Below are 23,062 nucleotides of genomic sequence, written 5' to 3'. Positions count from 1 at the left end.
ACGTTATCCTATTAGTGAGAGATCCCTTGAGTTCATAATAACCTTTTTGATCTCATCACAGAAGGACAAGTTTAATCATAAAATAGTGCAATACTTTCTTATATGGCAAGTTATCGCAAAAAGCTTCACACATTTAATTAATTTTGATTGCACTGGCTGTTGTTAGAGAGGCAAACTGGGTAGCCATTTTGTGTCCCACACAAATCAATGACCAGGTTTGCTTATCGTTGCTTTGGCGGAACAGGGCGGCTTGCTTGGAAAGGCGAAGCTCCTGGGCTGTGCCAGGCCAGAAGATGCTGTGGACAACGAACTTTTAAAAGCTTTCATCTTTCAAGGTTAAAGAAGAGCCTATAATGCTAATCAGATACACTAATGATCAGAAGCTCTGAATCAGCATTCTGTGTAGATAATGCATTTGACCACAGATAGTTGCAGGCAGGCTGGAAAGTGCATGCGAGGGTGATGGTCTTTGGAGCAATGCAATGCTCAAGGCCCAGGATTCTGTCCATTCTGTTCTTTTTAACCTATTCCTTTGAAATTTGCTTCCTTCCGTTATCGAAGGCACCAAATCTTACCACGCATGCCAGCTTCCCGCCCCCAAATGCCCTTGTTTTTAATATTCATTTACGAGATGTGGGCATCGCTGGCAAGGCCAGGATTTATTGCCCATCCCTAATTGCCCTTGAGAAGGAGGTGGTGAGCCGCCTTCTTGAACCGCTGCAGTCCGTGTGGTGAAGGTGCTCCCACAGTGCTGTTAGGGAGGGAGTTCCAGGATTTTGACCCAGCGACGATGAAGGAACGGCCCAATATATTTCCAAGTCAGGATGGTGTGTGACTAGGAGGGGAACTTGGATGTGGTGGTGTTCCCATGCGCCTGCTGCCCTTGTCCTTCTAGGTGGAAGAGGTCGCGGGTTTGGGAGGAGCTGCCGAAGAAGCCTTGGCAAGTTGCTGCAGTGCACCTTGTAGATGAGGCACACTGCAGCCACGGTGCGCCGGTGGTGGAGGGAGTGAATTCTTCATATGTAAGCCTATGTAGTGAGTGCCAATCAACTACCTGACTGCGAAGGATATCCCGGTTGATCCTATCCTTGCCTGACATGGTAGAGCACCTTCCAGCACAAGGCAGCATACAGGGATCAGAGCGAGAAACCAGGTTGTTTTCCCATTCTTCAACTCAGGGGTGCTGTGGGCCAATGTTTCAGCACCCCAACTGCTGCCCTGGGCTGAGATAAGCTTCATTTTCAATGAGGTTGGAAGTTGCAATACTCCAGTTTATCTGTGTGTCACTGTGTCAGTGGTTGACTCATATAATGAAATGTTACCTCACCTACATGTAATTTGAGAGAATTTCTTCAAAAATGTACTCGGCCTTACTCCAATAGGAGGGGCGGGGAAAAAAATCAAGCTAGAATGAAAAGTACTAGTCATTAACACTGGCATGGGAGATGCCTAAACAAGCATGATGTATTATAAGCAATAACTGCACTGACCTAATCTAAACCCCAGCAGCATCATGTAGACCTCACTACAGTCTGACGGTACCCACCTCATCCCTATCCCGTTCACATTTTGCTGTGATTGTTGTTGTATTCAGAGCAACTCCAGTAATAGACAGGCTATCCGGCGAATGGCAGGTCATGACAGTCACAAGATAATAATGGATGAGGAAGGCCATTCGGCCCCATTTGATTCAGCCATCCATAAAGATCCTATCTCCCCTTCTCTCCCTCCATTGTGGCATCTAATTGTTCCTTGAGTGCAGGGTTTTTCCCCTCCATTATTCTATCTGCAAGTTTCCTACACATATTTATCACTCTCTGCAGGAAGAACAGTTTCCTGACAACTGTCCTAAAAGTACTCTTCTCCTTAACAATCTGACATACCTCAATAAGCTCACCTCTCAGACACCTCCATTCCAGGCTGAAAACAAATATTTTCTTCATGCTCAACCCTACCATTCTGCAAGTTTCCTCATAACCACACAAGATAACCTCAATTGCCGTATTTAAAACAACAGTGACTCTACTTACACAAACGGGTCCAAATACAGAACTTGACGGTTTTCACCAGTCTTGATACACAGAAGCTTTCAATGGTCTTAATGTCAACATTTTCCATTTACACAGTCTCAAATGCTTGTAAATGTCAAATATTGTCCCAAAATAGTTTCCCGTCACTGGGTCTTTGGGCCATATGTATGGTACATTAATAGACACCAGTCCTGCATTATAGATACACAAGACTTGCGGACCTAATACAGTGATGAGCTCTTTATTATATACTCCCTTAACCTAGCAGGAATATAGGAACAGGAGGAGGCCATTCAGCCCCTCGAGCCTGTTCCGTCATTCAATGAGATCATGGCTAATCTGCCACCTAACTCCATACACCCACCTTTGGCCCGTATCCCTTAATAACTTTGGTTAACAGAAATCTATCAATCTCTGATTTAAAATTAACAATTGACCCAGCATCAACTGCTGTTTGCAGAAGAGAGTTCCAAACTTCTACCACCCTTTGGGTATAGAAGTGTTTCCTAACTTCACCCCTGAAAGGCCTGGCTCTAATTTTTAGGCTATGTTCCCCTAGTTCTAGATTCCCCAACCAGCGGAATACCCTATCTGTTCCCCTTAATATCTTGAAAACTTCGATCAAATGAGCCCTTAAACTTCTAAATTCCAGGGAGTGCAACCCTAGTTTGTGTAATCTCTCCTCGTAATTTAACCCTTGGAGTCCAGGAATCATTCTAGTAACTCTACGCGGCACTCCCTCCAAGGCCAATATATCCTTCCTAAGGTGTGGTGGCCAGAACTGAACACAGTCCTCCAGTGGGCCCCACCAAAATGAATTTCTATTTTAAGCTAACTAGCTATCCCCAACTGAACTAAAATAAACGTACGGGAAATGTTCTCTTTTGGCCTATGACATCTCTTTGAAGTGACGGAGATTGATGAAACTGCACTGTTACAACTTTAGTACTTTGGTGCCAAAACAAGTAGACATTTGATGGAGCCGTCTATGATTTACCATGTCTGGGATGGGTAGCGGGGCTCATCCTGGCCATCTCCACAGTGTTCCTCCTGCTACGGGCCTTGAACGTTTCAAATCAGCTTACAGTTATGAAGAGTGTTGATTTTAGTGTCAGTGACTTCAAGTCACGACACTAGCTCCTCCAGCTAACAAGAGACATCTGCTGCCTGGTCTCCAACCTTTAAAGAAGGCTCTTATACCAGTAGGAATTGAGGTGAGGAATTCATCCCGTCGACTTCACCCAAGATTCAATCAATAACTGGCTAAATATCTGGTTATAAAGGTTATGAGGCTAAGCATAGGCAAAAAAATGATCAAATACATGTAATAGTTTAGGGCTATGGCAATATCATCTGTGGAATATGCCTCTTCAAATTGAATAATCTATACTATAAAACTAGATTAGTGACGTAATAAAACTCACTACACACTTGGTTTGAGCATAAAGCAAGGCTTTAATCAACTTGTTTCAGAACATGGAGGTCTAGTTGTACTTCACTAGTTCCTTGTCTTACAAAATGTCCCTGGCAAGCTGGGGCCCACGCCCGAGTATTTATACTCCTTGGACGGCGCCATCAGCTGGTCATCCAGTGTTATTTCATGAGTAGTTTCTTGATGAATGATGAGATTTATAACAATTAGTAATCCATTATCTTCAATGATCAGAAGAAACCTGCATTGTTCTCTTCTTGGAAATGTTACTTCTGATTGTTTGCTTATCATAGAAAGTTACGGCACAGAAGGAGGCCATTCAGCCCATCGTGTCTGTGCCAGCCAAAAAAGAGCTCTCCAGCCTAATCCCACTTTCCAGCTCTTGCTCTGTAGCCCTGTAGGTTACGGCACTTCAAGTGCGTACCCAAGTACTTTTTAATTGTGATGAGGGTTTCTGCCTCTACCACTCTTTCAGGCAGTGAGTTCCAGACCCCCACCACCCTCTGGGTGAAAAACATTCTCCTTCTCCGAGGAGATTAAATAAAATGTTCATCACAGCGGAAACTGAAGCTGATCCATTGAAAGGACAGCTACAATGACCCGTGTGACCGGTTCTTTTTCTGTACATTCTTCTGTACTGTAAACATGGTATTACATAGATTCATTACTGTACTGTTCAATTCTAAACCAAAACTAGAGGGAGAAATTGGCAATATAGCTCCCCCAACCCTCCGCCCCCCTCACCAATGTGATACTGAGATAACCAGATCAAACTTCAATCTGCATTCAAATCACAAGGCTCCACTTCCCAACCCACAAAGCAAACTGATCAGATTTCACAAGCGGTCATAAAAATCCATACAGCTTTTAGGTAATGCATAATAAAAAAACTTTGAGAACTGAACAATCTGACTAATGGATGCGAGTCCTTCTTTGTTCATTTTTGGGATCCATCCAATTAAATTAAAGGTTAATAATGCGATTTGAGAAGACAAAATTCTTCACAAGCCAATTTCCAGAACCCTTGCCTCTTAACCCGTTTATGGTTTCTATTTATTTTGTTCAAAGTGGTCACACCTCAGTCTTAATCTGTTCGCCCTCAGGCCTACTAATTCTCACCCACTTCAACAGCCTTACTTGACATTACTCTTTTCAGGGTTCATGTGAATATTGAGTAAAGGCAGGTTCTACCTTCCCCCGCTTTACCTCGCCAACTTGCTCCCCTCCTTTCTTTTTAAGATGTCTGCCTTGGCTTAGTGATATCCTTTCCGAGCTAGAAGATTCTGGGTTCAAGCCCCATTCTACAGGCTTCAGCACATATTCTAGGTTGACACGTCAGTGCATTACCGAGGGAGCGCTGCCCTGTTGAGAGGTCCTGTATTTCAGATGAAAATATTGAATGGAGGAGCAGGCTTGAGGGGCCGTATGGGCTACTCCTGCTCGTATTTCTTCTGTCTTACGTAACTCACCCAAATTGCCATCCTTCATGTGCAAGCTTGTATGGTATAGAACGTGTTGTCAGCCTATTCTACATGGCAAGTGGTGGCATCACAGTTTATCCTGATCATGTCCTTATTCAACTTCCACACACCTACACTTTCCAGCCTAGATCATAAGAACATAAGAAATAGGAGCAGGAGTAGGCCATTAGGCCCTTTGAGCCTGCTCCGCCATTCAATAAGATCATGGCTGATCTTCTACCTCATCTCAACTTTCCTGCACTATCCCCATATCAAAGGGTTTAATTAAGAGGGGGAAAATAGAATATGAGAGTAAGCTTGCAGGGAACATAAAAACTGACTGTAAAAGCTTCTATAGATAGGTGAAGAGAAAAAGATTGGTTAAAGTCAAGCGTAGGTCCCTTGCAGTCAGAATCAGGGGAATTTATGATGGGGAACAAAGACATGGCAGACCAATTAAATACATACTTTGGTTCTGTCTTCACAAAGGAGGACACAAATAAACTCCCAGAGATGTCGGGGAACATAGGGTCTAATGAGAGGGAGGAACTGAATGAAATCAGTATTTGTAGGGAAATGGTGTTAGGGAAATTGATGGGATTGAAGGCCGATAAATCCCCAGGGCCTGATAATCTACATCCTAGGGTACTTAAGGAAGTGGCGCTAGAAATAGTAGATGCATTGCTGATCATCTTCCAAAATTCTATAGACTCTGGAACAGTTCCCATGGATTGGAGGGTAGCTAATGTAACCCCACTATTTAAAAAAGGTGGTAGAGAAAAAACGGGGAATTATAGACTGGTAAGCCTGACATCGGTAGTGGGGAAGATGCTAGAGTCCATTATAAAAGATGTAATAGCAGAGCACTTGGAAAACAGTGACAGGATCAGACAAAGTCAACATGGATTTACAAAAGGTAAATCATGCTTAACTAATCTACTGGAATTTTTTGAGGATGTAACTGGTAGAATAGATAAGGGAGAACCAGTGGATGTGGCGTATTTGGACTTTCAAAAGGCTTTCGATAAGGTCCCGCATAAGAGACTAGCGTGCAAAGTTAAAGCACATGGAATTGGGGGTAAGGTACTGACTTGGATAGAAAACTGGTTGGCAGACAGAAAGCAAAGAGTTGGAATCAACGGGTCTTTTTCCGAGTGGAAGGCAGTGACTAGTGGGGTACCGCAGGGATCGGTGCTAGGACCCCAGTTATTCACAATATATATTAATGATCTAAACAAAGGAACTAGATGTAATATCTCCAAGTTTGCAGATGACACAAAGCTGGGTGGGCGTGTGTGCTGTGAGGAGGATGCAGAGAAACTCCAGAACGATTTGGGCAGGTTGGGCGATTGGGCAGATGCATGGCAGATGCAGTATAATGTGGATAAGTGCGAGGTTATCCACTTTGGTGGCAAAAACAGGAAGGCAGATTATTATCTGAACGGCAATAGATTGGGAAAAGGGGAAGTGCAACGAGACCTGGGTGTCCTTGTGCACCAGTCGCTGAAGGTAAGCATGCAGGTGCAGCAGGCGGTTAAGACGGCAAATGGTATGTTGGCCTTCATAGTGAGAGGTTTCGAGTACAGGAGCAAGGATTTCTTGCTGCAGTTGTACAGGGCCTTGGTGAGACCACACCTTGAGTATTGTGTGCAGTTTTGGTCGCCTTATCTGAGGAAGGATGTTCTTGCCATGGAGGGAGTGCAGCGAAGATTCACCAGACTGATACCTGGGATGGCAGGAATGACGTATGAAGTGAGATTGGGTCGATTAGGCTTATATTCGCTAGAGTTTAGAAGAATGAGAGGGGATCTCATTGAAACTTATAAAATTCTAACAGGGCTAGACAGACTAGATGCAGGAAGGCTGTTCCCAATGGCGGGGGAGTCCAGAACCAGTGGTCACGGTCTAAGGGTAAGGGGTAAGCCATTTAGGACTAAGATGAGGAGGAATTTCTTCATCCAGAGAGTGGTGAACCTGTGGAATTCTCTACCACAGAAGACAGTTGAGGCCAATTCATTAAATATATTCAAGAAGGAGTTAGATATATTTCTTAAGGCTAAGGGGATCAAGGGATATGGGGAGAAAGTAGGGACAGGGTACTGAATTTGGATGATCAGCCATGATCGCATTGAATGGCGGAGCAGGCTCGAGGGGCCAAATTGCCTACTCCTGCTCCTATCTTCTATGTTTCTGTGTATGTTTCCCTTGATTCCCTTAATATTCAAAAATCTATCGATCTCTATCTTGGATATACTCAACGACTGAGTCTCCACAGCCCTCTGGGGTAGAGAATTCCAAAGATTCACCACCCTCTGAGTGAAGAAATTTCACCTCATCTCAGTCCTAAATGGCTGACCCCTTATTCTGAGACTGTGACCCCTGGTTCTAGACTCCCCAGCCAGGGGAAACATCCTCGCTACATCTACCACGTTCAGCCCTGTAAGAATTTTGTATGTTTCAATGAGATCACCTCTCATTCTTCTAAACTCTAGAGAATACAGGCCTAGTCTACTCAATCTGTCCTCATAGATCATTGGATTACAAATGCTAGCTGTTTTTTCTCCCTTACCCAGCCCAGTATTGCTGTGGCAAATGGTAACATCTATATTGCCACCCAAGATGAGATGTTACCCAGCAGAGGTATAGCATCAAACCTTGGGCTTTCCTGGTCTCTATGGCATAGAGCAAACCAGGTTGTGCAGTAATCCACTATGGAAGATGTCCTACTGCTTTCTTCTCCTTACCTTCCAACCTATTTTAAAGCTATCTCCATTCAGATTTTGTACGGTATGATAGGAACAGGAGGAGGCCAGTCAGCCCCTCGAACCTGCTCCACCATTCAATCAGATCATGGCCGATCTGTACCTCAACTCCATTTATCTGCCTTAGCTCCATATCCCTCGATACCGTCACCTATTATTCTGATGTTAATGCGGTATAACATGGTCTATTAACTGAGGGCCACAAGGTCCAATTGGACACATCCTGTAGTCAATTATTGTTGGTAATTGTCTTTATTTTAATTTAAATACTTTTTTCAGCTGCTACTGTTCATTGGTCGCTTCTCCAGCTCTTCAGATGTGATTTCTTGCTATTTTATGAATTTGCCATTTGAGCCATTCAGACATGGGTGTGACATGCACTTTCAAGTTTGAGACTTTGAGATGTGGCGCATGCACACTAGACACAAGACTCTTATATGTAGAAAGAAAGACTTGCATTTCTACAGCGCCATTCACGGCCACCGATGTCCCAAAGGGCTTTACAGGCAATGAGGTACTTTTTGTAGTGTAGTCACTGTTGTAATGTAGGAAATGCAGCAGCCAATTTGCGCACAGCAAGCTCCCACAGACAGCATTAGTGACGTTGATTGAGGAATAAATATTGGCTAGGACACCGGGGAGAACTCCCCTACTCTTCTTCAAAATAGTGCCATAGGATCTTTTACATCCACCTGAGAAAGCAGACGGGTATCCAAAAGACAGCAGCTCCGACAGTGCAGCACTCCCACTGAAGTATCAGCCTAACTTTATGTGTTCAAGATCTCATGGAGTGGGACTTGAACCCACAACTTTCTAGACGCTGAGCCAAGTGTGCTACCCACTGAGCCACAGCTAACATTATAAAGACACTCTGAGCTTTGTGTGGCTAAGAGCTGATTTACATTTGAATTCGAAACATAGAAAAATAGGAGCAGGAGGAGGCCATTCAGCCCTTCGAGCCTGCTCTGCCATTCAATATGATCATGGCTGATCTTCTATCTCAATAGCATATTCCCGCTCTCTCCCCATACCCCTTGATGCCTTTTGTGTCTAGAAATCTTTCTATCTCCTTCTTTTAAATATATTCAGTGACTTGGCCTCCACAGTCTTCTGTGGTAGAGAATTCCACAGGTTCACCACCCTCTGAGTGAAGAAATTTCTCCTCATCTCAGTCCTAAATGTCCTACCCTGTATCCTGAGACTGTGACCCCTCGTTCTCGACTCCCCCAGCCAGAGGAAACATCCTCCCTGCATCCAGTCTGTCTAGCCCTGTCAGGATTTTATACATTTCAATGAGATCCCCTCTCATTCTTCTAAGCTCTAGTGAATACAGGACTGGTCGACCCAATCTCTCCTCATACGACAGTCCTGCCATCCCAGGAATCAGTCTGGTGAACCTTCGCTGCACCCCCTCTATGGCAAGTATATCCTTTCTTAGGTAAGACCAAAACTGCACACAGTACTCCAGGTGTGGTGTCACCAAGGCCCTGTATAACTGTAGTAAAACATCCTTGCTCCTGTACTCAAATCCCCTTGCAATGAAAGCCAACATACCACAGTCTATTCCCATATTATTTGCCTACCTTCACCTCCCCTATCTCCCTCCCCTCTCTCTTTCTCTCTATACCAGGTGCCTTAAGGCTGGCCTTCTGTCGTACTGAATGGGTTTGGACAGTGACATTGGCAGGGCTGCAGGAACAAGTTGTCCAGTTTCCCTCTTGGCTGCGACATAGCGAGACCCAGAAAGTGACAGCAAAGTAAATATTAAAAGATATCTTAAAAAAAAAAGAAATTGCACGGGAAATAAATGCCTCATCGAATACAGAATGAACACTCGGTTTACGTATCGCTGTGACCAGGGAGAATTAAGGCGTCATCGACTGATAAATAGCTGAGACTGTAAGGGCGAGAGATCCTTTGGAAAAAGAACAAGGTGGTGGGTGTGAGGCGGGGAGGGGACTGAGGCTCGAAAATGTAAATGGCTGTGGCATGAACACGGTTAGCAACTAGAAATGATTAATTGGCACAGTGTTTGAGAGGTTTCAGCAAAGACTGTCGTGGCCATAACGCGGGGGGCAGTGACAACCCCTGTCCGCTGAACAACTGAAAATACAACCCACCAGTGGAGCCATAACTCCTGGGTTTCCGAAATGTAAGTGGGTCCAAAAGGGAATTCTGATTCTGAATGCGCGATGAGAGTTTAGAAACATAGAAGATAGGAGCAGGAGTAGGCCATTCGGCCCCTCGAGCCTGCTCCGCCATTCAATGAGATCATGGCTGATCATCCAAATTCAGTACCCTGTCCCTGCTTTCTCCCCATATCCCTTGATCCCTTTAGCCTTAAGAAATATATCTAACTCCTTCTTGAATATATTTAATGAATTGGCCTCAACTGTCTTCTGTGGTAGAGAATTCCACAGGTTCACCACTCTCTGGGTGAAGAAATTCCTCCTCATCTCTGTCCTAAATGGCTTACCCCTTATCTTTAGACTGCGACCCCTGGTTCTGGACTCCCCCGCCATCGGGAACATACTTCCTACATCTAGTCTGTCTAGTCCTGTTAGAATTTTATAAGTTTCAATGAGATCCCCTCTCATTCTTCTAAACTCCAGCGAGTATAAGCCTAATCGACCCAATCTCTCCTCATATGTCATTCCTGCCATCCCAGGTATCAGTCTGGTGAATCTTCGCTGCACTCCCTCCATGGCAAGAACATCCTTCCTCAGATAAGGCGACCAAAACCGCACACAATACTCAAGGTGTGGTCTCACCAAGGCCCTGTACAACTGCAACAAGACATCCTTGTTCCTGTACTCGAACCCTCTTGCTACGAAGGCCAACATACCATTTGCCTTCTTAACCGCCTGCTGCACCTGCATGCTTACCTTCAGCGACTGGTGCACAAGGACACCCAGGTCTCGTTGCACTTCCCCTTCTCCCAATCTTTTGCCGTTCAGGTAATAATCTGCCTTCCTGTTTTTGCCACCAAAGTGGATAACCTCACACTTATCCACATTATACTGCATCTGCCATGCATCTGCCCAATCACCCAACCTGTCCAAATCATAATGGAGTTTCTCGGCATCCTCCTCACAGCACACATGCCCACCCAGCTTTGTGTCGTCTGCAAACTTGGAGGTAATGGCCCAGAAATTCGGGTCTCCACGGGTGAGTACGCACGGGGTACTCACCCGTAGGCCCAATGGAAGTGCTGGTTTCCTGCATGCACTGTGCATGCGCGGGAAACCGGCACTTCCATTCCTCTGAACGAAGAGGTTCAGAGGTCGAACGCGTGTGCAGGAGAGGCTGCGCGTGCGCATCAAACTTAGTTTTTTTTTACAGGTTTTCCCGCGAGGGTAAGCCTGCAGAAGTTAGAAATATAAAAAGTAGGCATAAGGCCTGCTTTTTACAAGGTAAGTGGTGAATTAATTAAAATTAAAACATTTTTTCCACAGGTTTATTATTTTTATAAATACTTTAAAGCAAGGTAAGTTTATTTTTAGCCCCGTTAGAAAATAAAATTATTATTTTTTTAAATTTAAATTATTGTTTAAAATAGTTATTTCATGTAATTTATAGTTTATTTTAAAAATGTGATTAAAAAAAAAAATATTTGAAGATTTAGTGCTATTTTGGGGCCGTAGTATTTATAAGTCTTGACAGCTCGTCCTGTCAGACTTATGAATGGAGCATTCCCTGCTCCGATTGGCTCCCCATGGCCCACGTGATCCCAGGGGACGCATCGAACTAACTGTGCCCCTGGGATGCGTAAGCACTGCGCGCCAGCAGCTGGGCCAGGCCCCGAATCGGAATTCCACGGGGGCCCACAGCTCAACGGCCGGCGCGCAAGGTAAGTGCAGATCGGGGGCTTGCACCCGCGGGAAGTCCCCGACCCGAATTTCTGGGCCATTACATCTAGTTCCCTCGTCTAGATCATTAATATATATTGTGAATAGCGGGGGTCCTAGGACCGATCCCTGCGGTACCCCACTAGCTACTGCCTGCCACTCGGAAAAAGACCCGTTTATTAAATGCTCATTTTTCTATTCACCCCTACCCGCACAACTTTCTCCCCTTTTGAAGGTGCAGATTCATGTTGGCATACAACTCCCTGGGTGCTGGCCACCTTAGTGACCATTCTTTAGACGATGAGTGTCAGTCAGCTATTTGACTGCAGTGGGCTTCGCAGCTGAGCCAGATCCCACCCTCACTTGGTATCTGTGCGCATATACACACACATTTCCCAGCAGGGGGTCACTAGACAGCAACAGGGACAGGAACTGTAGCTAATTTGCTTTTTCTTCCCAGGGTGCTAAGGACACTTATCGTATCTCTACCACCATCTGCTAACCTAGCACAGGCTGGAGATCAAAGCTGGGGCCTTCTTAGTCTGCATGACTCAGTTACGCACCAGGCACTGCACTTAGTATTTGATCCTTCTGCGCCATGCTCAATTTTATATTTGTATTAGTTACACAGAGATGAAAATTACATTTTATTTTAAATGGGTTGGCAATAGATCAATAGGATGATGTCATCACAGAGCCTTAACGATCCTGCATTATCTCTCGGTGCATGCGCTGCTGCACATCAGGAGGAGATTCAAAGTAAATCTGATTAGACATCGCGGCAACACTGTGTGACAACTAAAACAGACAGCGGCCAATCAGTCTGAAAAGACAGCAGTGCTCAATGACAGGCAGAGGACACGATCTCCCAGCATGCACTTTCACCAAGCGGGTTAATACTAAGCTCGGCGAGTTGGTCATGGATTAATGACAGTCATTTATAAAAAGGGGGCAGCGTGCTGGGAAGGAACCGCTGTGAATATACAGGAGAATCTGTACTTTATATCCCACTAATGGAACCAACGGGTAAATGGGAGAGAGAGGAAAAAAAGAGAAAGAGAGGGAGGGAGAGAAAGAGAAATAGAGATAGAAAAAGAGAGAGAAAATGAGAGTGAGAAAGAGAGAGGAGCGAAAGAGAGAGAGAAAAAGGAGAGAGAGCAGGGAGAGAGACAGAGACAGAACAAAACAGGCTTGTATTTTTATAATGTTTTAGCACATCGCAGAATTATTTTACAGCTCTTCATCTATAATGAATTGCTTTAAATGCAGTGACTGTTGTTACATAGGAAAAAAAAAGCAGCTATTTTGTGCACAGCCAGATCCCATTAAAAGCAATGAGATGAACAATGGGTTCATCTGTTTTCGGCGGTACTGGTTGAGGAAGGAATGTTTCTCAGGATACTGGGAGAACTCCCTGTTCTTTTACAGATAGTGCCACTGGATGTTCAACATCCAAGTGAGTCAATAGAACAGGTGGACGTGGGCCTTGTTTTAACACCTCATCTGAAGGATGGCGCCTCCGGCAGTGCAGCACTCCCTCGGTATCCCACTGGAGATTATGAACTGAAACCCCCCTGGTATGGGGCTCAAACCCACAGCCTACTGACCCAGGGGAAGAGTGTTACCAACGACTCCAGTAACACGCAGCCATGTGCACATCAAGTAGGTTAGCAAACTCCCCAAATAAGAGCATAAAACATGGAATGAGAAGAGGTCTTTTGTATCTGTAGAACGTTTGAAAGTCTTATGTCTGCAGGCACTTTTAACAATTTTTCCCATTATAAATTCCTGTCATATTTATAATGGAAGCTGCCCAAATCACACTGTAATTACACGCTCCTGCCAGTGGCTGTGCTGTGGTGTTCAGTTGGGCACCTTCGAGGGCCTCAGCCAGTAAACTCCAAGGGCTGGATTTTCATTTAAGGGACGTGATGGAGGCGGGACTACAACTTTCGGGGTTGTTATCCCGCCTCCATTGAGATGTGGCCAATCCACACGATTTTAACTTGATTGACCTTGTTGAGCCCACCCAGCGGGCTCAGCAGGCCAATTAAGGGCCACATGGCAACAGGTGATGTTACGGACTGAAATTTCATCTGTCAAGAGGTTTTGACAGATGAAATATCAGTGTTTGAAAGCTCTTTGAAGCTGTCAAACACTGACAGTCTTACTTCTAACATGAGTCCTTCTACACAGACTCAGTTAGAAATCTCCCCTGCACAGAAAGCTGAAGGCTGTCACTTTTGACAGTTCACAGCCATTCAGCTTTCTGTGCCGGTGAGATGAGGGACTCCCGAGACCTAAAGGAAGGAAGGCTGTAAAGGTAAGAAAAGGTAATTTAAACTTCTTTACACACTTTAGACACACCAAACACACTTACCTCTGCACTCATGCACACATCACTCACCTGAACACCGACATCTCGACCCCTCCAAGTCCTTCAACCCGACGGCCCGCCTCCTCTAACTTGGCGTGGTTTGGAGCCGTCGGGAATCCCACACTTCAACCTTAAAAATAGGGATTAGGCTAAAAACTGCCTGTTAACTACCTGTTAACAGGCAGTTAATTGGCACTAATCCCCTTCCCGCCTCGGGGGGGCGGGTCCCAGCGCGGGGCGGGTACCCGCCTCCTTTGAAACTGGCATGGAGGCGGGTTGGGGGCGGGATGGTGTCAGGACCCCTGATTTCTGGATTTTAACCCCCCACACGCCTCCAATCCCGACTCCACGGCCGAATGAAAATCCTGCCCCAAGACTCCCAACTGGCTCTACTTCTCTGCTTCCTACACTTTTCTATTTAACTATACATAATAACACGATGTAAAAGTCAGGACATAGTCTATGATTTCAAAACGTGGACTGAATTACATCCGCGCTCCTGGTCCAATCATCCTCCACCCTCTAACCCTGCTTCACATTTTTCACCTTATCGTATATTAACCCAAGGTAATACTGTAGTCCAGCAGGGCCCAAAATGTAGACTGTGGATCTACTGGATAGCAAGACTAGTAGCTGACTCAAGTCACTGGTCTGCAGTAATGCAGGCGGGTCTCATGACATAACAGGTAAATCTGTACACGTGCTTGTTGAGGGCTGTTCTGTAATAAGAGCTTTCATGTTGCAATGGGTATATTCGATCGGACAGATGGCCAAGTTATTCATTCTCACCCTTGTCTGTAAATTCCTCTGGGGCCTCGCCCCACCCCAACTCCGCAATCTGATAAGAACATAAGAAATAGGAGCAAGAGTCGGCCATTCGGCCCCTCGAGCCTGCTCCGCCATTCAACAAAATCATGGCTGATCTGACCTTGGCCTCAACTCCACTTCCCTGCCCGCTCCCCATAACCCTCAACTCCCCTATCGTTCAACAATCTGTCTATCGCCACCTTGAATATATTCACTGACCCAGCCTCCCCAGCTGTCTGGGGAAGAGTATTCCAAAGATTCACGACCCTCTGAGAGAAGGAATTCCTCCTCATCTCCGTTTTAAATGGGCGACTCCTTATTCTGAGACTATGCCCCCTAGTTCTAAATTCCCCCACGAGGGGAAACATCCTCCCTGCATCTACCCTGTCGAACCCCCTCAGAATCTAATATGTTTCAATAAGATCCCCTCTTATTCTTCTAAACTCCAATAGGCCCAACCTGCTCATTCGTTCTTGATAAGACAACCCCTTCATCTCAGGAATCAACCTCGTGAACCTTCTCTGAACAACCTCCAATGCAAGTATATCCCTCCTTAAATAAGGAGACCAAAACTGTACGCAGTACTCCAGGTGTGGTCTCACCAACACCCTGTACAGTTGTAGCAGGATTTCCCTACTTTTATACTCCATCCCACTTGAAATAAAGGCCAACATTCCATTTGCCTTCCTAATTACTTGCTGTACCTGCATGCTAACTTTTTGTGTTCCATGTACAAGGACCCCCAGATCCCTCTGTACCGCAGCATTTTGTAGCCTCTCTCCAATTAAATAATAATTTGCTTTTTTATTTTTCCTACCAAAGTGGATAGCCTCACATTTTCCCACATTATACTCCATCTGCCGAATTTTTGCCCACTCAGTTAACCTATCTTCTGCAGCCTTACGTTCCAGCTCTTCTAGACTCCAGCCTCCTGTGCGACCCTCTTCTCCCACTGCTCCACCCATGCTAGGAGAGCTTTCAACCCCAGCAGACCCGTACCAAATCCTTCCAACAAAAAAAATGCTTCTAAACAGGTTTTTCACGATGGCACAGCCCCTTTAAGCAGCGCTGCTGTACCGAGAGCTTTAAATAAAGGCCTATTTTACCCCTACTCTTAGAAATGGAGCTGGTAGACCTTTAAAGAACTACCTATGGATTCTCTCATCCAATTACCAATTGTGTCAGACTGCCACTTCTCTCCTAGGAATGCTCACCTTGAAGAAGTTCTGCTCTTCTTTCTGACGGGATTTCCGTTTCTCTCTTTTTCCTTGTTCCCTTTTGTTCTTTCCTCCCCTCCCCTCCTTTCCCTGCCCCTGCACTTGCTTAAAAACCTGTTACAGCTCCAACATTTTCCAGTTCTGACGACGGACCATCGACCTGAAACGTTAACTCTGTTTCTCTCTCCACTGATGCTGCCCTGACCCGCTGAGTATTTCCGGCATTTTCTGTTTCTATTTCAGATTTTCAGCAGCCGCGGTATCTTGCTTCTGCGTTAATAAAAGATGGTTGAGAGTCAAAGGTGAGTAATGAGGCATTACCCTCTGAAAGAGTCTGAATTTTAAATCACTAGGATTTTCCTTCCAACAGCAACATTATTTTACACTGGAGATCAATATAAATTTGTGCTGGATGTGCAGGAACAAAACAGGTTCAAATTACAAGTTACAACGGCATAAACTTGCTGAGTTTGGTTGCTTGTCCCTTCACTCAGCTTCCAGTGCGTGTAACAGAGACAATGAAGCTCGCTCATTGGCTGCCAGCCCACACATCACTCCAATAGTAGAATCACTTAATAGCCCCTTAGAAACTCGGAGCGAGAGAGTACACACTAAACCAGAACAGGCCTGTGTACATACCTGCATTTTCTAATCAGCAGATACCCGTTTTTATGTCTTACTAGCAGTGGGAACTTTCTCAACTCTGTGGAGAGAAAAATCTTTATCGGACAGTGCCACTGGACCAGAGGTCTATAAGGTCCCCTCCTCTGTGAAGACTGAAGTTTGACGCAAGGCCAATATTCTTCACGTGAAAACCCTCAGTGTGAGAAGATCTGTCTCTCTGTGCTCGCGAAATGGCTGAATACATATTTTTGATTCACGTTACCGTGCTTCTCCGTCATAAGGTAGGGTATAGCCACATCAAAGTAACAGAAGAGAGCACAGACAAAGCAGTCAATCGAGATAGTTCCACTGTGAACCGCAGTATAAGCAGAGGCAGCTCTCATCCAAAGAGGAGGTTGCACATTTAGAAATCAGTACCAGGTCACAAAATAGTAATGGAATACTATTTAGCCCATCTTAGATCATCCAGCTCGAAAGATCCGAATTGCAACATCCATTTGTTCCTCAAAAGATTCCAGGGTTTTTCACAGAATCACAGAATCACAGAATCTACAGTGCAGATAGAGGCCATTTCGGCCCATCGAGCCTGCACCGACACATATCCCACCCTATCCCCGTAACCCCACGTATTTAATCCCCTAACACTAAGGGTCAATTTATCATAGCCAAATCAACCTAACTGCTCTTCCTGAAAATCGATTTCAGATGTTGATTACTTTCTGTTTACAGAAGAATTTCCTGACATTGGTCCTAAATTAACCTTTTACTAGCTTCAATCTATGTCGCCCTTATTCTATTCTCGCTAGTTAACTTAAAGTAATATTCCAGATTCATTCCATTAATTATCTTGTATACTGTGTAAGATCATTTCTTGGAAGCCTCCCTTCCAGGCTGAGGAGCCCAGGTGTCTCCCGTCCTTCCTCATTACTCAGACCTTGGGAACTATGGATCAGCCTTGTGACTCTTCTCTGCGTTGCCTCTACCGCTTGAATGTCTCAGTGACCAGAACTGGATGCAGTACTCAAGCTGTGGTTTGACCAGAGCACTGTACAGTTTAACTAAACTTCATCCTACTAAATCTGTAACCTTATCTCTGGTACCTCCTCCAGCCCTCCAAGCCACCGAGATCTCTGCACTCCTCCAATTCTGGCCTCTTGAGCATCCCCGATTTTCATTGCACCACCACTGGTGGCTGTGTCTTCAGCTGCCCAGGCCCTAAGCTCTGGAATTCCCTCCCTAAACCTCTCCGCCTCTCTCTCTGCCTGTAAGACACTCCTTAAAACCTACCACTTTGACCAAACCTTCCTGTCCTAATATCTCCTTATGTGGTTCAGTGTGAAATTTTGTTTGACAACGCTCCTGAGAAGCGCCTTGGGACGTTTTGCTACGTTAAAGGTGCTATATAAATGCATGTTGTTGTTGTAATGGATGTTGTACTCCAGTGCAGTGCTGATGGAGTGCTGCACTGCTGGAGGTGCTGTCTTTCGGATGAGATGTTAAACCGAGGCCCCGCCTTCTCTGTCAGGTGGACGTAAAAGATCCCATGCACTATTTCGAAGAAGAGCAGGGGGAGTTATCCCTGGTGTCCTGGGGCCAATATTTATCCCTCAACCAACATAATAAAAACAGATTATCACATTATCACATTGCTGTTTGTAGGACCTTGCTGTGTGCAAATTGGCTGCCACGTTTCCCACATTACAACAGTGACTGCACTTCAAATAGTACTTCATTGGCTGTAAAGTGCTTTGAGACGTCCAGTGGTCGTGAAAGGCGCGATAAAAATGTAAGTCTTTCTTTCTTTTTTACTTATGTAGTTCAATATTCCATTAAGTTGGACATGTTGCGCAGTCTACTAAGCCTCCTAGGCCTCTCTTGGCTGCTCCACTCTTGGCTATTTCAACACCATTCATAGTGTGCGTGTTGCTTATTTTTCCTTCCTTCATGCAGTACTTTACATTTGTCTGCATGAATTTCATCCGCCCACTTAGATATTTTATCCAGCTCATTCTGTCCTTTCTGAGCTGCTTCCCCTGAGTCCACTGTCCTTCCGAGCTTGGTGTCATCTGCAAATCTGATCCAGTTTCTCACTCCAGGTCATTTATGTAAATTAGAAACAACAGTGGTCCTATTACTGACTCCTGTGGACTCAATAATTACCCCGCCCCCCATTCCAACCTAATTCCTTTAATGGATACTTGTTGTTTTCTACCCTTCAGGCAGTTTCTTATCCACTCCTCGGGTTTACCCTGAAGCTTCGAGTTTACAATAATAGCCTTTCTTGCAAAGCTTCCCACAGCCCACTGGGGTTATCACTTCCTCAAAAAAGGGTAAGGAAGTTGGTCAGGCAGGATCCTCTCCTTCTGAGTATCAGTCTCAAGCTATTCTGCACGGGAATGGAATCCATTATCGACTGTGGATTAAACAATGGTTTATGTTGGATCATGCAGTTAAGCAGGATGGCACCTTTGTTCCCTTTGAATGAGCTTGACTGGATCTAGTCAGAGCCTTAACTAGTAATTAGAGCCAGGCAGTTCTGGGGTGATGTCAGGAAGCACTTCTTCACACAAAGAGTAATGGAAATCTGGAACTCTCTCCCTCAAAAGCTGATGAGGTCAATTGGAAATTTCAAATTCTGAGATTGATAGACTTTTGTTAAGCAAGGGTATTAAAGCATATGGAACCAAGGCAGGTAGATGGAGTTAAGATACAGATCAGCTATGATCTAATTGAATGGCGGAATAGGCTTGAGAGGCTGAATGGCCTCCTCCTGTTCCTATGTACAGTACTCTGAAAAAAAGTTGTTACAAAGGAATATAGAAGCAAAATAAATCTTCCCCTACCTCTTTTCTTCCAACAAGATCCCTCCCTTATAGAATAGGAGAGGTCATTGAACTCTATGTCCACCGCTGGACGCTTGGGCAGGTGGGAGAATCTCTGTGCCTCTGTGATATGGTTCTCTACCTTCTTGAGGTGTGTGGTGAGGAGAGGTGCATCCTGGGATCCTCCATTGCACACAGTATCTTCCAAAGCGATTGACACACAACCAGGATCCAGTGGCTTTTCAGCCATACCTCCACGCTGTGGGACAAGAGAGAAAAAGGTTAGATCAGGATGGATGAATGGAAGCTCTGTCCTCTGCATTATGAGAATATGCCTCTTCCACCGAAGGAACAAACAACGGGACAATTGGCGTCAGCCTTGGCTCAGTGGGCAGCACTCTCACTTAGTCATTTATTTAATTGCTGTATGTGGGAGCTTGCTGTGCGCAAATTGGCTGCCGCGTGCCCTTCGTTACAACAGTGACTACACGTTAAGAGTACATCAGTGGCTGTAAAGCGCTTTGAGACGTCCTGAGGTTGTCAGCCCGAGACCACCCATGATCTCAATGAATGGCGGAACAGGCGCGAGGGGCTGAATGGCCTCCTGCTGTTCCGATGTGAAAGATGCTATAGGAATGCAATTTAATTCTTTCATTATGGACAAGAAGATAGGAACTGGTGCATAAAAACAGTTTCATGTTTTAAACTACAAACATGGTATACTTAATAGATCATACACATTTGTTGAAGTTTAATGTTTTTATGGTTAGTACATATCTTGGTATTAAGCCTTGCATGCTGCAAGTTGGTAAACTGTACATCCATCACAGTTCTGGTGATAGAACGGACGTTGGTTTGTCCAGCATCCTAGATGGCTGCAGTAAACATAATATTATTAATGTCTCCTACCTAATTTCCAATAAAAATGGCTAAGGTCCTTTGTATCTATAGGACATATAAGTCAACCAGTATTATTCTACATGGAAAAGCAAAATACTGCGGATGCTAGAAATCTGAAATAAAAACAGAAAATGCTGGAAATACTCAGCAGGTTAGGCAGCATCTGTGGCGAGAGAAACAGGGTTAACATTTCAGGTCGATGACAGTTCTGACGAAAGGTCATCAACCTGAAACGTTAACTCTGTTTCTCTCTCCACAGATGCTGCCTGACCTGCTGAATATTTCCAGCATTTTCTGTTTTTATTTTTATTCTGTATGGTATGAACTCTACCAGGAGAAGTTATTTTTTCTTCAGATTTCTCAGTCCTGAACCTGGGTGCTCATAAAATTGAGGGGGGGGGGGGGGGCGGGGGAGGCAGAATGAGTACTGCATAGTACGATGCAGATGCGATACTGTAGTAACAGCTGAATAACCGTCCTGTGGACGAGTGCTGTTACCTCATGCCGTAATGGACATTCTCATCTTAGCTGATTTGGAGCCAAGAACATGCAATCAACTCCAGGATAACGGGTATCTGATCCAATTATAATTTTGATCCCGGCATACAACTCCAAAGGGCCAAACCACCTTGGTTTAGTTGGTAACATTCTCACCTCTGAGTCAGAAGATTATGCGTTCAAGTCTCCCTTCAGAACTCGGTTAGCGCTCTGTTGCAGTACTGTGCTGGGAGAGTGCTGCACTGTTGGGAGGTGCACTCTCTAGATCAGACCAAACCCCATCTCTACTTGTTTAGGTCGGTGTTTAAGATCCCACTGCGCCGTTTAAAGAAGAATGGAAAGTTTTCTCGGTGTCCGAGGCAGCATTTCTCTCTCAAAAGCAGATTGGTCATCTAGCTTAAAGTTGTCTAGAACATAAGAACATAAGAAATAGGAGCAGGAGTAGGCCAATCGGCCCCTCGAGCCTGCTCCGCCATTCAATAAGATCATGGCTGATCTGATCCTAACCGCCAATCTACTACCACAGAACCATCTCCTGAATCTAACAGAATTAGACACACGAAATAGGAGCAGGATCAGGCTACACGGACCCTGGGCCCGCTCCGCTATCCACAGGGCCATGTCTGATCCGAACCTAGACTCATGTCCAAATTTCTGCCCGCTCCCCGTAACCCTTAATTCCCTTTACTTCTAGGAAACTGTCTATTTCTGTTTTAAATTTATGTAATGATGTAGCTTCTACAGCTTTTTGGGGCAGCATATTCCATGGACCTACCACCCTCTGAGTGAAGTAGTTCCTCCTCATCTCAGTTTTGAAAGAGCAGCCCCTTATTCTAAGACTATGCCCCCTAGTTCTAGTTTCACCCATCATCGGGAACATCCTCCCCGCATCCACCCGATCCAACCCCTTCACAATCTTATATGTTTCAATAAGATCGCCTCTCATTCTTCTGAACTCCAATGAGTAGAGTCCCAATCTACTCAACCTCTCCTCATATGTCCATCCCCTCATCCCCGGGATTAACCGAGTGAACCTTCTTTGTACTGACTCGAGAGCAAGTATGTCCTTTCTTAAGTATGGACACCAAAACTGTAGGCAATAGTCCAGGTGCGGTCTCACCAATACCTTGTACAACTGAAGCAATACCTCCCTATTTTTATATTCTATCCCCCTAGCAATGAAAGCCAACATTCCATTGGCCTTCTTAATCACTTGCTGCACCTGCATACTAACCTTTTGAGTTTCGTGCACCAGGACCCCCAGATCCCTTTGTACTTCAGTACTTTCCAGTTTCTTGCCATTAAGATAATAACTTGCTCTACGATTTTTCCTGCCAAAATGCATAACCTCACACTTTCCAGTATTGTATTCCATCTGCCAAATCTCTGCCCACTTACTTAGCCTGTCTATGTCCCCTTGCAGGTTTTTTATGTCCTCCTCACTCACTACTTTCCCTCCCATCTTAGTATCATCTGCAAACTTTGATATGTTACACTCGGTCCCCTCCTCCAAATCGTTAATATAGATTGTAAAGAGTTGGGGACCCAGCACTGACCCCTGCGGAACACCACTAGTTACTGATTGCCAGTCTGAGAATGAACCATTTATCCCAACTCTCTGCCTTCTGTTAGATAGCCAATCCTCTATCCATGCCAGAATATTACCCCCAATCCCGTGATTTTTTATCTTAAGCAATAATCTTTTGTGTGGCACCTTGTCAAATGCCTTTTGGAAGTCTAAATACACTACGTCCACTGGTTCCCCTTTATCCACCCTATATGTTGCTTCCTCAAAGAACTCCAGCAAATTTGTCAAACATGACTTCCCCTTCATAAAACCATGCTGACTTTGTCCTATTAAATTATGTTTATCCAAATGTCCTGTTACTGTCTCCTTAATAATGGACTCCAAAATTTTACCTACCACAGATGTTAGGCTAACCAGTCTATAGTTTCCATCCTTCTGTCTACTGCCCTTTTTAAATAAGGGTGTTACATTAGCAGTTTTCCAGTCTGCCGGGACCTTTGCTGAGTCCAGGGAGTTTTGGAAAATTATTACCAATGCATCCACAATCCCTACCGCCACTTCCCTCAAGATCCTAGGATGTAAGCCATCAGGTCCAGGTGATTTATCCGCCTTGAGTCCCATTATTTTACCGAGTACCACTTCCTTAGTGATTTTGATCGTGTTTAGCTCCTCCCCCCCTATAGCCCCCTGTTTGTCCAGTGTTGGGATATTCTTAGTGTCCTCTACTGTAAAGACTGATACAAAATATTCATTCAGT

At 44.8% G+C, this 23,062-nt stretch overlaps 1 protein-coding gene across 5 annotated transcripts in view; it reads right to left on the bottom strand.

Annotated features, from left to right (window-relative positions):
- The window catches only part of abcg4a (ATP-binding cassette, sub-family G (WHITE), member 4a), a 153,786-nt gene that overhangs the window by 92,944 nt on the left and 37,780 nt on the right, over positions 1–23,062 (bottom strand). For all 5 annotated transcript variants that reach the window (XM_085967813.1, XM_085967816.1, XM_085967814.1 and 2 more), the window contains one exon: positions 19,401–19,638. In XM_085967813.1, the coding sequence (XP_085823939.1) occupies positions 19,401–19,638 (238 nt within the window). The remainder of the gene's footprint in view (positions 1–19,400; positions 19,639–23,062) is intronic.

The sequence above is a fragment of the Somniosus microcephalus genome, chromosome 26, assembly GCF_052327205.1.
Source record: "Somniosus microcephalus isolate GS21.2 chromosome 26, FLI_Smic_1.0, whole genome shotgun sequence".
Taxonomy (NCBI): Eukaryota; Metazoa; Chordata; class Chondrichthyes; order Squaliformes; family Somniosidae; genus Somniosus; species Somniosus microcephalus.
The sequence above is the reverse complement of the archived record's forward strand: the minus strand, read 5'-3'. Positions and strand labels throughout refer to the sequence as shown.